This window comes from Cetorhinus maximus, chromosome 1 (genome assembly GCF_964194155.1).
Source record: "Cetorhinus maximus chromosome 1, sCetMax3.hap1.1, whole genome shotgun sequence".
NCBI classification, from domain to species: domain Eukaryota; kingdom Metazoa; phylum Chordata; class Chondrichthyes; order Lamniformes; family Cetorhinidae; genus Cetorhinus; species Cetorhinus maximus.
Window position 1 is genome coordinate 54,463,879 of NC_135879.1, and position 17,232 is coordinate 54,481,110.

A 17,232-nucleotide genomic window follows, 5' to 3' on the forward strand; every position below is an offset into this window, starting at 1 on the left:
ACTGCGAAAGTTCACTACATTGGTTCCTGGGGTGAGGGGGTTGTCCTATGATGAGAGGCTGAATAAATTGGGTCTATATTCTCCGAAGTTTAGAAGAATGCCAGGTGATTTCATTGAAACATACAAGAATTTTAAGAGGGTAGACATGGAGAAGGCATTTCCCCTGGCTGAGGAAGCTAGAACATGGGGGCACAGTCTCTTAAGACTGAGATAAGGAGAAATTTCTTCACTTAGACAGTTGTGAATCTTTAGAATTGTCTACCCCAGAGGGTTGTGGATGCTCCATCACTGAGTATATTCAAGACTGAGATCAATAGATTTTTGGTTTCTTAGGGAATCGAGGGATATGGGGAGCAGGCAGGAAAGTGGAGCTGGGGTAGAAGATCAGCGAGGATTGTATAGAATGACAGAACAGGCTCAAATGGACTGAAAGGTCTATTCCTGCTTCTGTCTTTTAAAGTCAGTGAGAAGAACCGTGGAATGCAATCTCCAAAACATCAGTAAAACTCTCCTAATATCATGTAATAAGAAGTGGATTCTAATATGCTCAATCTTAATAAAACAGCAGTCCTGTCAGGTACACACCCTGAAGGTTATCACCTGCAATGGTGCCTAATGCTTGTTAACTAATGCAACAATAACATCTTACATTTATCTAAACAGCTAGAATGTAGAAAAAAGTTTTGAGACGCTTCACCAAGCCATAAGGAAAAAACGAATGCCGAGCCAAAGAAGGTAAAGTGTTGGCCTCATGTAATTGAAGACACGGCTGTCAAGGGTGGGGTCAAGAGTGGGTGGGATAGAAAAGGTCCTGAAGTCAGAAAAGCAAAGAGTTCATCGGAGAACGAATGATTTAAACACAAGGGTGGAATTTTAAATTTTGAAATTTGAGACATTGAGTAGCTGTGAGACATTGGCAGCAACCTAGATTCAATCCATGAAGGCAGGAACATAGTGAGGAGAACGTAAGGGAGTCAAGATGTGGGAAAGAGTATACCAATGAGTTGACGTCATAAGCTTACAGCAAAATCAGAGATGAAACTCCACTGCTGTGTTGGCTGGTTGTAGGTTGGCTCACTGCGCACAAGACTGAGTGTGAACGTGAGGCCAGGGTGATCAGCAGACATTACCATTGATGCCAGCGAGGTACCTGGAACACAAAGCAGTGCAGATATTACTTCAATCACTATCAGTAAAAAGTAGAAACGTAAAGATAAGTGCACATGCAGACAAAACTTAAGTAGGACACAAAAGGATTGAGGATCAGTTTCTTTTGTCTGGCCATTTTTTTAGTGAATTAATAGAAGTACCAGTAGCTATTCAAATAGTAATTTGGTAGTACAGAACTTGAGTATCGATGAAAAAGACCCATGTCAAAGCTTTTTATCTTGCTCTCATTAGGGCATTTGCAAGAATACCAAATGTAAATGGAACAACAATTTATACTTCATAAGAAAAGAGTGTCACTAACAGGATGCTGCCGTCAAGCCATAAAGATGTTCTGCTTATCACACAAATGAGTAATGTAGTATATGAATTTCAGTGCCGGTGATGCCGTACGTCCCAAAGGCTGGTAGATAGTATCAAACAACATGTCCCTTCGGTTGTTCACAAAACTCACAACACAGTGTCCAACATTAGATGTGATTCTGCGATAATCAATCCTGAGTATGATAAGAATTACACTGACAACCAATTTAAGACTATCTGCCGAGCTCGCAGTGTGGCACTCTTATGCGTGCTTGAAGCTACAAATATTAAAACACAGAGCTCTGTTCTTTGCAGACAGAAAGAGCATGTACACATATTGTGTCTGTTTCAACTGAACAAAACAGGAGACAGTCATTCTCTGATTATTTCGCCAGGCAATGCCTTGACCAATCAGAGTCAACCTGTCTGGTTCGAATTTTAACAAAGCTTGGCAGTTATCTGTCAGTCATTAGTTAACTGGTGCATTCCCCAAGCAGAGTCCACTTGCCAATCAATCAGCACTCTCTTCTCATGAAATATAAATGATTGTTCTCTTTATGTTTGACATTCTTGCAACTGACCTGATGAGTGACGAAAAGGTTCAGCATGTATCTTGTTTCAGCGATACACAAATACCAGTGTAAACAAGACTTCATTACTTGCAATTGTTTCTGAAGTGATTACAGTAAGTTAATTGGAGGATTTGTTTCATTCTTATGTGTCAGCAAAGTGCTTGTTAATCATACTTGTCTAACATTTTCCCATATTCTCCATAATAAGAAGATTTAACAGATACATTATTTGTGACAATGAAACAGATTCATGGCAGATAATTTTCTTCATGTGAGTGACATTGTTGAATTCAAGGATCTGTTTGAACTGTGTGCACTCTCATGTCGCTTTGAATCTGAATGTTCCAGGCTGCCAATCACACAGAAACAGTCAGCATCTTACATCATGTAACTCAGCCATACGTTGGCTTGTTTGTGGAATCAATAACACATGTCTCCGCAGGGGATTTACCACTAATAGAAATTCTGTTATGTACCTGGGTGAGACATAACAAACTGGCCTCTGAATCGAACCTCCGTCTTGAAATTTACCACCAGTCGCCCTTCTTCATTGATCCTCATGCTGGTTGGATACAAGGCACCTGCACAAAGTAGTCCAAACAATCCAGGTCCTCATTCAAGGTTTCCAGATCTTAGGAAGCGATATCACACAATCATATTAAAGTAATAATTGAATTAGTCTGTATTCTACTAAGGAACTGACTAATCTAAAGGATTATTAGTCAAGTGCTTTATTCACTCTGTTTTCTTCAGTTCCCTTGTACAATACAGGTAGAATTCTTTAATGTTTTTGATAACAGTTTCTATTATCGTTGGAGCCATCTTTCTTTGCCTTTTACAGCTTTTAAAAAACAGAATCTTGGTTATAGCAGATAATTGTTTTGTTTCTATTTACACACTAGCTGAGCTGAATACCCTCCCTCCTCTGCACTTATCTTTCTTTAAATAATCTATTGTTTGACACTTCCTAGATTGTCTAGATTGAACTCACTACCTACAAAGTGGTGGGGGTGAAGGCGGTCAATGATTTCAAAAGGGAATTGAATGGGAACTTGAGGGAAATCACCTTCAGGACTATGGACCTACAGTGGGGGAATGGGACTGACTGGATTTTTCAACAGAGAGCTGCCATGGACTTGATGGGCTGAATGGCTTCCTCTGTGCCATTATGACTTGACGGCAGTAGCTTCAGTCAATTGATTTGAAGGTACAATGTCAAATCAGTTAGATTCTTCCATATATACAGCTTACACTACAAAGTGTCAGACCCCAAAACTCAAATAAGAGCGCTACCAACTGAGCCACTGTTGACACTCACAGTAATATTTCCTACTCTACTTAGCTGGATGAAATGTCATTGTGTAAGAGAAACCTGTATTCTAAACACGAATATCGTCGCTGGGTCCAAATCCCGGAACTCCCTCCCTAACAACATTGTGGAAACATTTTCACCACACAGATTGCAACAGTTGAGTAAGCAGGCTCACCACTGCCTTCTCAAGACTGGTAATAAATGCTGGCTTTGCCAATAATACCTGTATCCTGAGAATGATGAAAAAAAAATGTTCTGGCTACAATTAAATGAAAATAAATAGCCAAATCTAAACAGGAGATATGAGGGATGGCATAACACTGTCTGTAGAGGGAAGACCAGATATCACTAGTAATTAATAAGGAAGGAATAACACAATTGGAATTCGTAAACTCTTATGGAAACATAATGCACTCATGCAAAATTCAGACATTAACCTGTTTAAACTTAATTCTATTAATTGGAACCATATTAAGTACAAGTTTCTGATAGAATATGTTTAAAGTAAGATATTGCATGTTCAGTATTATATCTTCTCTCCTATGTCTCCAAAAAATAATACCAAGCTTCCAAAGTTAACTTATAGTTAATTTTTTACACATTTTCTTTCTCTATGTTGTTGACATCTTCCCATTCTTTCAGCATGTTCCAAAGCATGATGTCAGATGTTGGAAGCTAATCTCCAGTGGCAGCACAAACCAGGCAATAGTGAATCAGTTGCCCACTCACAACTCCCTTCAATTTTCTTTTCCATTTAGTTCAGTAAAGATGAAAATTGGGCAGGATGTAAAATGGATTGCCAATTCCTTATTGCCTGTTTTGCATTATGACCTGTTTTGCATTATCACCTCCTTTAGTCTTTAAAGTGTCAATGTTACTTTGGCAACTGCTTGACAAGGCTCTTTGACCCAGTGACGTGATCTATATAACAATGGTATTGAGGCCAGCATAACAACTTTTTAATGATTAGTTTTAACAAAATAAAATGTAAAACAAGAGCATTTTAGTATTTTGTAAAAAGTCCACTCACAGCAGATATAAAGTCTAGAGCAGCACAATCTTATCACACGGGACAAACTGAGAGTCCTGCAGTGCAATGGCTGGAAGGACTGGTTTAGCATACTATGTAGAAGTTATGAAGAAATTGTAACACAGAAGCAGGCTGTTTGGCCCAGTCAGTCTATATTGCTGTTTAACCTCCACCTGAGCAATAGTCCTGAATCCCATGTGCCTGCCTGTTCCATACCCTTTTATTCCTTTTTCCTTCAATCATCGAAATGTTGACCTGGTCTTTGCTCACAAGCCTCTGTGCAAAATGTTTCTCCTGTTCTTTGTCCTAAATCTTGTGTATTTAATCCTATAATAAGATCAAGGTGACTTCCTGAAAAAGTCAGTCTTTTAGACTTGTTTCTTCAAATTTATCAATATGCACCAGAGATTTGTTTTGTTGGATGCATTATAGGGAGGGTTTTTAGGTGGATGGTTAGATTTGCAGCTCTATTTATGAATGTTTGTACTGATGTAATGCTGCTGGCTGTTTATTACCACATCCCCACACGAAAGGTAATGCTTTAATCTCGAATGAGCATTTCATGCAAATCAGAGGCAGACTGGCTGTGATCACAATTCTTCACTGGAATGAGAAGCAGTGTTTGAGACAATTCAAAGGCAGCAATAATTCAGTCTTGTTCTAAATAGGAAAACGTCCATTCTGCCCAAACTTCAACATGTCAAAGAGCAAAGAAGACTCCAGGGCGGGACCTGTTCAATTTTTTCTTTTGATGAGTATGTTTTATATATCAGTATTGACTGTATGTCCTCCCTATTATTACATGTTGGAGGCAGCAGTTTGCTTTAAAATACATAGATATAGGCATTAAAAACATGACCATCCCCAGCCAAGAAACAGCTGGAACTGAACCAGCTTTACACCCACAACTAGCAGCCCTGGCAATACTGGAGTGGATTCCTGAACATAGTGTGTTTCGATTCAAAAATATTCAGCCTAGGGCAGGCTTACAAACAAAATGAATGTAAGAGTTCCTCAAAGAAGTTGTGAGTATGGGTACTCTGTAATCCAAGCAACTATTGAACCAGATTTTCTTTTAAAATACCTTGTAGTTCTGCCTCAGGGGGGCTGCCGATACCATCCTTCCACAAGATGGCGGTATCATACACAAAAGTGAGCTTCAGTTCAGATTGCAGGTCAAAGTGCTGCCAGCCACCAACAGCAGCAGGAGAGTGGAAGACATAGGAGACGAAAAGAGGCACGCGAAGTGTGACGTACGACTGGACTAGGTTCAGAACCTACAAGTCAAACAGAAATAAAATTAACAACGATGAAGAGGAGAGGAACTGTGAAACTTAACCCACTGAGATCCATAAGCATCCTGAAGCATAACCAATGCTTCAGAGTGAATCCCTTTCCTTGGAAACCTGCAAAATTAAAAATAATGTTTAAATTTACTTAATCACAATATGAAGAACATAAGCTGCCTTTAATGGCCTGAAGTTCCCTCCATGGGCACAAAAGGAAGTTGGACCCAGCTATGCACCATATTCTTCATCCATTCTGCTGATATTCAGTCCTACTCATATTTCTTGCAATCTCATTAAATATGCCAGAATGTAAAAATGAACAAAAAGAAACATAGAACAACACTGGATTCACACCATGTATTCCTCTTCTTTTAAGCACGAAAATTAAAGTTTCAATTCATTACATCCAACATTCTGCGATCTTTTAAGTCAGATAATTGATTTGTGCCCAAGTTACATGTGTCTCTGGGCACAAACAGAGAAGAAATTCAAAGCCATACTGTTCAAATAAAAATAGCCACATTTAGTATAATATTTTGAAGATGGTGCCAATAATCATTGATTGTATAAATTCAGTGGAAGTGTACTTTTTTTTGCCAAACATTCTTAAAAGACAGCAATCATCAAGTTTATACATCAGTCTCTGTTATGTAATCTCCTGCATGAAATTCAAATGAACTTAAATCAAGATAGAACAGATTTCAGTCCAATTGTTAGTGGATATAGTGGCAATATGAAGGGATAGCCTTGATCGATTTCCTTTTACTCATCCAAAGACACATGAACAACAGTGCAATCAATTCCAGACAGACCTTATTCCAGTTTGATTCTAATGCTACAGATTGTTTAGGATGGAATAGTGGGTAGGTAGCTAATTAAACCACAATGTACAGCCAAGTGAGCTTGAGGTCCCCTGTTCTTCCATAAAATTAACTTCAGCATTCATTAGGGCCATTCTAGATGAATTGTGAAGGAGTGACTGAGCTGGTTTAGGAAAACGCAGGTTTTGATTGTGCATCAATGCAAATAGGATCCTCCGGACTCAACTACGTTAACCAGTTGCTCATGACCCAATGCCAACATATCTAGGCATCCCTCTTGACCATACATTGACCTACCAGCAACACTTCCAGAACACTGGAACCAAGGCCAAGACAAAAGTGAATCTTATATGAAGCCTGGCGGCTATCACCTGAGGCAGCAGAGCCAACACACCACTTGCTGCTTCACTTGCCCTGGTCTACCTAACAGGGGAGTACTGCTACTCAGCCTGGCTCAGGAGCTGCCACACAAACATGGTATATATCCCCCGCTGGGAAACCACGAGGGTTATTTCTGGGATGGAACACAGCTCGAGTTGGTTCCTGTGCTAGCACACATTGAACCTCCTGATCATTCTCCTCAAAGAACACTACTGGCTGATAGCTAGCAAATCATTCCCATTGACACAGGCCCTCAAAGAAACCCTACACACTCAACTAAAGTCCTGTAGTCCCTACTGGAACACACTCCCCACACCACAAACTGATGACAGCCCCGCCTCCTAATGACACACTTCCTGGTTAATTGAGAACATCACCAACCACAATCTGGTAAATGACCCGAGTGGTCAAGTCCCAGGTTTCAACCTTCCATGGAAAATCTCATCTGCTTGAGGAAGGCCAGGGAAGATGTGGCCATTTGTTCCACAAGTGGAATATGAGGAACATCTCAAATTGTGACTGTGGCCATCCAAGTCAGACCATTGCCCACATACTGAACTCCTGCCCTGGGAGATCCATTCCTGGTGGCAGCACAACCATTCACATTGCATCAGCTGATGTCATTGAATGGTTTGTTAACCTCAATATTGAACTATAATTGCTATACAAATAAAAACTATTACAATAAGAGGCTGAAGTTCATACTTTTACTTTCAATTAGTCACTTTCTGACTGTTTCAGGAGAAACCAGAGGAGCCACAGTTTGTGTGTTGGATCAGTTTAGAGACATTATCCCACAAGTTGAGCCTATCCTTTATTATTAACAATTCTAGGCCAAAGCTTAAACTATAAGGGACCTCCAAGATGAAAGTCTTAGGGGAAGGGAAGGTAAATCAAATAGTAGTTAGGTGCAACAAACTTGGGATCTTAAAGCATGATGGTTGTCGGGAGGGGAGAGTTAAGGAGGTAAGGAGTTATATCGATTTGAGGTTCGAGAGAAAGAGTTAGAAATGGTGCAACGAAACTTGTGTTGGGAATTTTCTCAGGGGTTCTCTTGATTGACCAACATAACTGAACGCTTGGAGCGTTCAGTAAGGATTGAAAGTAGTGAGAACTTTACTGGCTGCAAACCAATAAAGCTCATGGAAATCTGATGAAGTGGTAACACTTTACAATCTCATATTAGTCATCAACCTTATGCTAGGTGGTGCCATCTTTTTTGAATCCAAATTATTATTAACTCATTACAGTATGTTCAGGCTGGTCAACAGGTTCTGTGATGAGGTGCGCGTGCACCAGTTTATTGTAATGCTGCACTGTGGTCTTTTCTAGGGGTGAAATGCTGGTTGGTCTCACACAGTATTGTGTTACTGGTTAACAAATGCAGCTAACTTATGCGAGTTCCTAATTTCTTAACTGAATGGAGAGAGCTGGAACAGAACAAGCCAAGTAAATGGCTCAGTCTCATGACTATCTCAGTTGTAGCTCTGCTGCAATAAATCTTAACCATACAATGTTCTGCTGCCTGCTTTAAACAAAGATCCATAATGTCAAGTTGAATTAATAAAACACATAAAGCAAGTCTTACTGATACACATGTACACAAAAAATATATTTGCATCAGGATTTGTCAAGGCTGTTTATTTTTGCAATTCTATTTGAACCTCAATTCATTTAAGGGGTATTAAAATTGTGTGCCCAACACTGAACTCACAACTCCACCCACACCCTGCTGGGTATCAAGATTTCATGTATTGCCCATTCTGATTTTTCTGTTCATTTATATTAAAATCATGGGGAGCTTGTACCTAAATATCTGATAAGCTTTGCAGCGGATGGCAGCTCAGAGTGCATTATTGAAAATTATTTCTTTAATCATTCACGTTTTAGCTAAAACTGAACACTTTACCCTGGAAATGACTGTGAATGACATTAGCAACAACAGCTACTTAGATTTATATAGCACCTTTAATGGAATAAAATAACCCAAGATGCTTCACAGGAGCATTATAAAACAAACAATGACACCAAGCCACATAAGGAGATATTAGATCAGATGACCAAAAGTTTGATCATATAGGCTGGTTTTAAGGAGTAACTTAAAGGAGAAAAGTGAGGTAAAAAGCAGGGAAGTGTAGGGGCGGAACTTCAGATCTTAAGGCCCAGACAGCTGAAACCACAGCCACCAATGGTGTAACCCTTAAAATTGAAGATACTCAAGGGGGCAGAATTAAATGAGCGCTGATAGAACTTTAATGTAGTTCTATCTTTTCTGCTACTTTAATAGAGCCATTATCCATTTATTCTAAAAGGCCAGATAAGAATAACTGTACCCATTTTTATACGGGTTTGAACAAATCACCTAAAAGACAATCCATTTTACCTGTCCATCAGTGCCGATGGTGCCTCCACACTCAGTCAGAAGTTCAGACATGTCATAGTAGCTTGTGAATTCCCAGAGACATGCTTCAAGATTGAGGTTACGGTAGAATCGAAGAGTACTAGCAGAACGCAGAGCAGTGTTGTACTGATATGGAGATGTTTCTCCAATCACCTCAGGGTTCTTTGTGGCATCATTAATGAAGCCATAACGAGTGGAGACTTCATTATGATCCAAAAGATTGGAACATTTATGGTTACCAACCCGGGTGCCATCTGGGCTTAAGGTCAACTCGAAGTTGGACAGTGGCCTAGATGAGATGACAGGGAGCATGCCTGTAAATTAAAAGACAATCAGTTAGCACATGCTACAGAACAGATCATTCTAACTGCACATGGATTTGCAGCAAATATCTTGGCAAAATCTACACTTTGAAGTACAGGTCGAGCATCCTTTGTTCGTAAATCCAAAAACCGAACACATCCAAAAACCGCACTCTTTTTGAACCTCAACAACCTTCAGCACGGGAAGTCGAGTTGTTTGTCTGCCCTGTTTACCTTGTGATTTTTCTGGTGAACATGTCAAAAAGAAACTTATTCCAGGTACCCTGTATTTATTATTCAGTGATACACCTTGCTTTTCTAACCATTTTATTTACTTTAATCTATAGCTATCCTAGGCTTAGGCTATAGTAACATAAGTTTATATGTGTTATCCGAAAGCTGAAATTATCCAAAATCCAAAATGCAATCGGTCCTGAGAGTTTCGGATAAAGGATACTCGACCTGTAAAAGGAACCAATGTCAGAGGGAAAGCTCAGCTGCCAAACAGTTGGATATTTTGATTTGGCTAATTCAGACTACAGTATTACATGCCTGATGGATTACACTAAAACCCTTGAGCTTTATAACCTGCTAATAAACTACTTCTGGAATCTCTGTGGCTTCATTTCAAAGAGGGCAGAATCCTATCTTTTTATCTCCCAAATGGCATTTCAAGCTGCGGTTTTCCACTTGTGTGCTCACAAGGCTGCATTCATTTTAACAAACAGGAAAGCTGTGGGCTGGTGAGCACAGAGGTGGAAACTCCAGCCGCCGTCTCTACTTGTCACCAGCTTTTTCCCCGATTTTGCTAATTTGCTATCTTGTAAATCATTACTGTCTGGCACAGCCTCCTTGAGCTCCAATGCCAGTATTTCCTTGGATACATTTCCAAATGTCCTTTCATTATTTCCCTTGGAGATCTCGAATGCACTACCAGTCTAACATGAAAAAAATAAGGGACTGCACAAATCTCAATTCTAAACTGAGCAGAACATTGTGAAGGGAAGTCAATAGACATGAAGAAGTTGAATAGCTGGACAGATATAGGCCAGAATTTTTCACTCGGCATGCCTATTAAGGCTCTTAAGCAGCTAGTTGATTCGAATTTTTCGCTGCCTGTCCGAATGTCCGGTTGGCGGGTGAGCGAAAAGACCGAGCAGCCTTTGCATTTTTGGCGAAACCTCATCTACGGGCGGGATGAGGTTTCGACCAGTGATTTAAAAAAAACCTTTTACACTCATTTTTAACATGTGACAGAGTCACATGAGGGGACATGTTTTCATTATGTTTAAAACCTTTATTTTTATTGATAAAAATCTTCAGCTCCCTCAGGCAGCTCTGTGCCTCAGGGAACTTTAACTGCGCTTGCCCACGCGCATGCGCGAGCTTCAGTGCTCGCGCTCCACTCGCCCCCCCACCCCGCAGCGCTGAGCGCTGCAGCACGTGCTTCACACTGGCTGGCCGTTAATTGGCCCGCCAGCATGAAACCGTGGTCACGGCTTAATCGCGGGCAGCAGTCGGTTTCCCGGCCGCTCCCGGGGCCGCCCGCCACGCCTCCCTGACGAAGGCAAAATTCTGCCCATAGTGAGTTGATGTAAAATTGGCTGTTTATTATAATCAAGACTAATCTCTTTTGTGATGATGCAAATCTTTATTAATTATGAGTTGTTCATCAACATCACAAACTGTGGCCTGAGCCACGAGTGTCACTACATTCTCAACATGGTTGTTCCAATGGGCATCATCCCTGCCTGAATAATACTATTGCACAGTTAGTGCATTCATAGCAAATCCCTCCCTCCGCTAATTTACTGAAGGCAATAATCGATTTAAAATAGCAGAGAGAGGAATTTGGCGGAGGGGCGGTTGACAGCATTGCTCACAATAAATTCTTGAGTCCTAAGATTACTTTCTGCATCAGAAAACTGGTCCTGTCGATAGATCTGTGCTCCAAAAGTTAATCTATTTCTTCTATTTTTGATGTCAACAGGTCTGCTGTGTTATCTATTTTTATTATTGACCATCAGCTGTCCTAGGTTGCAGGGATGTGTTTATGTACTAGTGTCATGATTCATCAGCATTTATTGGCAGGCTGAGGCCTCCTGTGTATTCCCCAGCTCCAACTTCTCTCCATGTAGAAATCTGCCTTTAGCAGTGGAATCAATGGGACTGCATGTCTAGCGGGTGTATAGAGGGTGGCAAGGGCATTCTGCTTGTTTTGTAAAACTGCCCAAGCTGAATTTCCATCCCGTTCTCTATTGTCAGCTTCCTCTCGCTCTGTATTTTTTTGATAATACCAATGGTCCTCTAAACTTTATTCTTGTGTTCATTCTAAGCTTGAAATGTGCCACCCTTCACATTCTTTTTTCTGACATTGTTAAAGGCAATCTTTTCCAAGATCTCAAAGTTGCAGAAAGCCTGAATCCATCAGGGCTTTCCTCCTTTCTTTTAAAACCTAGCTTAGTGCCAGCTAATCACTCTATTGTCATTTACTGCACCTTCCTTTTTACTGTTTTAGCCTTGGCTTAACTGTACTATGAGCCCTGGCCCTTTACTTGTTCCTCACTAAATATGAAAATAAAAATAAACTATAAGTCGATGTATCTTTTTTAAACAGTTGCTGACTTTTTGTTATTCACATAAAATACCAATGGTTCAGGAGCTGGCAAGGCTGATGCTAAAGGCATCAAAAGCAATGAGAAGAGGAGATGGTGGAAAAGGACATTGGACAAACATGACAGTAAAGATACAGTTACCATCCATGTGAGGCATCGTCACAGTGAGCTTGATAAGGTTTGGATGGTCAGGGTCGTCTGAACCAGTGTAACGCAACTTTGCAGAGAAAGGCTCCGCGCCAACTGCTCCCGGAACACGTGGCTGGCAAAGACCTGGGAACAAGAACCATGTGGGAATTTCCAGCTATAATCACATAAACCATCTTTCCTCATGAATAGCATCACTGAACCAGCAAGTCTTGAGATACTGTTTAAAGTATAGTGACCAACAGCACCAGTTCCCCACTGTTGGAATTGATTGATAGTAAGGGGAAAGCAGTGTAGAAACAATTTTTGTCTTGGTGCTGTGTAATAATTATTGCTAATTTTATTATACAAATGGATTTTCAGAACTTCTTAACTCAGAAAATCAGGATTCAAAAATAATTTATAAGAGTAGAATTCTTTTTTTAATCAACACAGTCTTCAGAAAGATAAAGGCAAAATACTGCGGATGCTGGAAATCTGAAGCAAAACCAAAAAAATGCTGACTCAGCGGGTCTGACAGCATCTGTGCAGAGAAAGACAGAGTTAACGTTTCGAGTCCGTATGACTCTTCTTCATAGCTAAAGGGAAGTGGAAACGTGGTGAAATTTATACTGTTTAAGGTGGGGTGAAGCAGGTGAAGCTGGATAGAAGGTCAGTGATAGGTGGGGGCAAAGGAGGCATTGCCAGAGATGTCATGAACAAAAGGGCAAAGGAGTGTTAATGGTGGTGGTACTGGCTAAAGGAGGTGCTGATGGTGGCATTAAGGATGGAAAGCAGAATGTGATAATAGCTAGACAAGGGTAAGCACTCTGGAAGGAGCAACATGAACAAGTGACAGATGGCCCTTGTGGGGATGGGGTGGTGGGAGGGGAAGGTGGTGGGAAAAAAGATCGAAAATAGGATAAAAAGTGGGTATAAAACAATGAATAAAAATGAAAATAAATAAAATTAAAAATAAGAGGATAAAAATAAAAATTTAAAAATTATAATGAATATGCTCTTTGGACTGCTGTTCTCGTCACATCCTGAGATGCACACTCAGTGCCGAGCGCCGCCATATTAACACACTCGACCTCTCCCTCCAGCAGCGCCAACTCACCTTATCTCAAAGCTGTCCTTGCCCCCAGTTTCATTTTATTCTTCGTCTCATCCGACGCCTTAACAAGAAACTTTGTCTCTTTCTTTCAGGTGCTAAGGAACGCAAGCTCCAACAACTCATTGATACCAATGTCCATCCAGGACCCTCCACCACTTCCCGTCCCTCTGACCCCATCCCTTCTTCTAATCCGAGCCCTTGTCATGTATTCACCATACCCCCTGACCTTCCCCTCTCTGATGCTGAACATTCAGTGCTCAGCAAAGGACTGAGTTTCATACCCTTACGCCCTCACCTCAATGAATTCCGGGCTCGGCACAATGCTGAACTCTTCTTCCGCCGCCTTTGTCTCCATGCTCACTTCTTTGGACAGGAGTCCTCCCCCTGTTCAAAGGATCCTTTCACCGGCCTCCAGTATTCTCCCTTCACCTGGACCCCTCCCTCTGGCCTCTAACCTGCTCTTGATCTTTTCAGTGAGAACTGTCGGTGTGACATCGGCCGTCTCAATTTCTCTGCTCCTCTCACCCACTCTAACCTGTCTCCTTCTGAACTTGCCACACTCCGTTCTCTCAAGTCCAACCCTGACTTTGTTATCAAACCTGCTGACAAGGGTGGTGCTGTTGTTATCTGGCGTACTCACCTCTACCTCGCAGAGGCTGAGCGCCAACTCTCAGACACTTCCTCCTACCTCCCCCTGGACCGTGACCCCACCACTGAACATCAGGCCATTGTTTCCAGAACTGTCACTGACCTCATCTCCTCTGGAGGTCTTTCCTCCACAGCTTCCAACCTCATAGTCTCCCAATCTCGGACAGCCCACTTCTACCTCCTTCCCAAAATCCACAAACAGGACCGATCATGTCAACCTGTTCTTGCCCCACGGAACTCATTTCTTGCTACCTTGACTCCGTTCTCTCTCCCCTTGTCCAGTCCCTTCCCACCTACATCTGCGATTCCTCTGACACCCTACATCACATCAACAATTTCCAGTTCCCTGGCCCTAACCGCCTCCTCTTCATCATGGATGTCCAATCCCTCTACACCGCCATCCCCCACCAGGATGGTCTGAGGGCTCTCCGCTTCTTCCTCAAACAGAGGCCTGAACAATCCCCATCCACCACCACTCTCCTCCGTCTGGCTGAACTTGTTGTCTCAGTGAACAATTTCTCCTTAAACTTGTCTTAGGTGTGGCTATGGGTACCCGCATGGGTCCCAGTTCTGCCAGTCTCTTTATGGGGTATGTGAAACATTCCTTGTTCCAGTCCTACTCAGGTCCCCTGCCTTTCTCCGGTACATCGATGACTGCTTCGGTGCCATGTCATGCCGTCGTCTGGACCTGAGAAAATGTATCAATTTTGCTTCTAATTTCCACCCCTCCATCAGCTTCACATGGTCCATCTCCAACACTTCCCTTCCATGACCTCTCTGTCTCAATTTCTGGTGATAGGCTGTCCACCAATATTCATTACAAGCCTACCGACTCCCACAGCTACCTCGACTACAGCTCCTCAAACCCCGCTTCCTGTAAGGACTCCATCCTATTCTCTCAGTTCCTTCGCATCTGTCGCATCTGTTCTGATGATGCCACTTTCTAAAACGGCGCTTCTGACATGTCTTCCTTCTTCCTTAACCGAGGTTTCCCACCCACGGTGGTTGACAGGGCCCTCAACCGCATCCGACCCATCTCCCGTGCCTCTGCCCTCACACCTTCCCCTCCCTCCCAGAACCTTGATAGGGTCCCCCTTGTCCCCATTTTTCACCCCACCAGCCTCCGCATTCAAAGGATCATCCTCCGCCATTTCCACCAACTCCAGCATGACGCCAACACCAAACACATCTTCTCCTCACCACCCCTGTCGGCATTCCGTAGGAACCGTTCCCTCCGGGATACCCTGGTCCACTCCTCCATCACCCCTAACACCTCATCCCCTCCATGGCACCTTCCCATGCAATCGCAGAGGGTGCAACACCTGCCCCTTTATCTCCTCCCTCCTCACTGCCCAAGGGCCCAAACACTCCTTTCAGGTGAAGCTTCACTTGCACTTCCCTCAAGTTAGTCTACTGCATTCACTGCTCCCAATGTGGTCTCCTCTACATTGGAGAGACCAAAAGCAGTCTGCTTTGCTATCATATTCCGCTTTGCGGGACACCTTCGGTCTGTCTGCAAATGACCCAGACCTCCCTGTCGCTTGCCATTTCAACACACCACCCTGCTCTCATGCCCACATGTCCGTCCTTGGCCTGCTGCAATGTTCCAGTGAAGCTCAATGCAAACTGGAGGAACAGCACCTCATCTTCCGATTAGGCACTTTACAGCCTTCCAGACTTAACACTGAGTTCAACAACTTCTGTCCATGAACTCTCTCCTCCTCCCCACCCCTTTTTCATCCCCTTTTTCTCATATTCATTTTTATTTTTATTTTTTATCCACTTATTATTTTTTTATTTATTTTCATTTTTATTCATTGTTTTATCCCCACCTTTTATCCTATTTTCAATATTTTTTCCCACCACCATCCCCTCCCCCTACCCCCACTAGGACCATCTGTTACTTGTTCATGTTGTTCTTTCCAGAGTGCTTACCCTTATCCTGCTATTATCACATTCTGCTTTCTGACCTTAATGCCACTATCAGCACCTCCTTTAGCCCTTACCAATACCACTAACACCCCCTTTGTCCTTGTGTTTATGACTTTTTGTCAATCTCTCCTTTGCCTCCACCTATCACTGGCCTCCTATCCAGCTTCGCCTGCTCCACCCCCCCTTAAACAGTATAAATTTCACCACATTTTTACTTTTCTTTAGCTCTGAAGAAGTCATACAGACTCAGAACGTTAACTCTGTCTTTTTCTCCACAGTCTTCAGAATACTGATTTCCTGTGACCAATAAGACTTTAAAGCAGGAGCTGTTCATATGAGACAAGTCAATCATGTGATAAGTATAAAAACCAAGTTACTGTAATGATGCCACAGTAATGCATAATACTTGAATGAATGCATTAACACATGAAACTCTTCCCCCTGCTGTTTGTTTCATGTAACATCAGCTATGCATGGTACATTTGTCAAACACAATGAGGGATAAAGTTTAAGTTAGTAAGTGCTGCATTATTTGTCAGCTTAAAAGAAAGGCATAGAGGATGAATTCAAAAGCTGGGTGACAATTTTTTTTCAGAATTACTTTTCACTGATCTTAAGTTCAACTATGTGTTTTGAAACACTGTTATTCGAACAGTGACTTTTACAAAAAGGTACGGAATTTCTGTGGGGATTCTACATTTGGAAATCAGTGGAACTTCTGAAGAAATGCAGCAAGCAGCTGAAAATGGTCAGTGACATCATTTTGTCTGGGATTCTGCCAATTCTGCAAATTCCTCCAAAAGTGGTGCAAACTTAAAGTTGTAGCATTTTGGAGGCTCGCTAACAGTCCAAGTGCTAGAACAATGCACTATTGACTACACAAGTTAACTTAATTATCAGTTTTGACCAGCTTTTACACTCTTTTCCAATGGAGTGAGTTCAACTGTCATGGGACAGGCAAGTAAAAAGGAAAAAAGACCTGCAGGTCTTCCTCCTGCTCAGAGCTCACCAACAGAGCAACACAATTAATACCTGGACCTGATTTGTTTGTGCCCCACCCACATCCCCCTCTAACCATTTTTTTTAAAATCCTATCATTTGTTACCCATCCCTAATTGTCCTTGAACTAAGTGGCTTACTAGGCCATTTCAGAGGGCAATTAAGAGTTAACCACATTGTTGTGGGTCTGGAGTAACAAGACCAGACCAGGGCAGAA

The 17,232-nt window shown here is 41.9% G+C and overlaps 1 protein-coding gene across 1 annotated transcript in view; it reads right to left on the bottom strand.

Annotated features, from left to right (window-relative positions):
* frem3 (Fras1 related extracellular matrix 3) overlaps positions 1–17,232 on the bottom strand; it is a 237,422-nt gene that overhangs the window by 19,840 nt on the left and 200,350 nt on the right. Inside the window, exons 15-19 of the mRNA XM_078555493.1 lie at positions 12,335–12,466; positions 9,259–9,590; positions 5,469–5,661; positions 2,519–2,623; positions 1,023–1,150 (exon numbers count right to left, since the gene is read on the bottom strand). Of these exons, the coding sequence (XP_078411619.1) occupies positions 1,023–1,150; positions 2,519–2,623; positions 5,469–5,661; positions 9,259–9,590; positions 12,335–12,466 (890 nt within the window). The remainder of the gene's footprint in view (positions 1–1,022; positions 1,151–2,518; positions 2,624–5,468; positions 5,662–9,258; positions 9,591–12,334; positions 12,467–17,232) is intronic.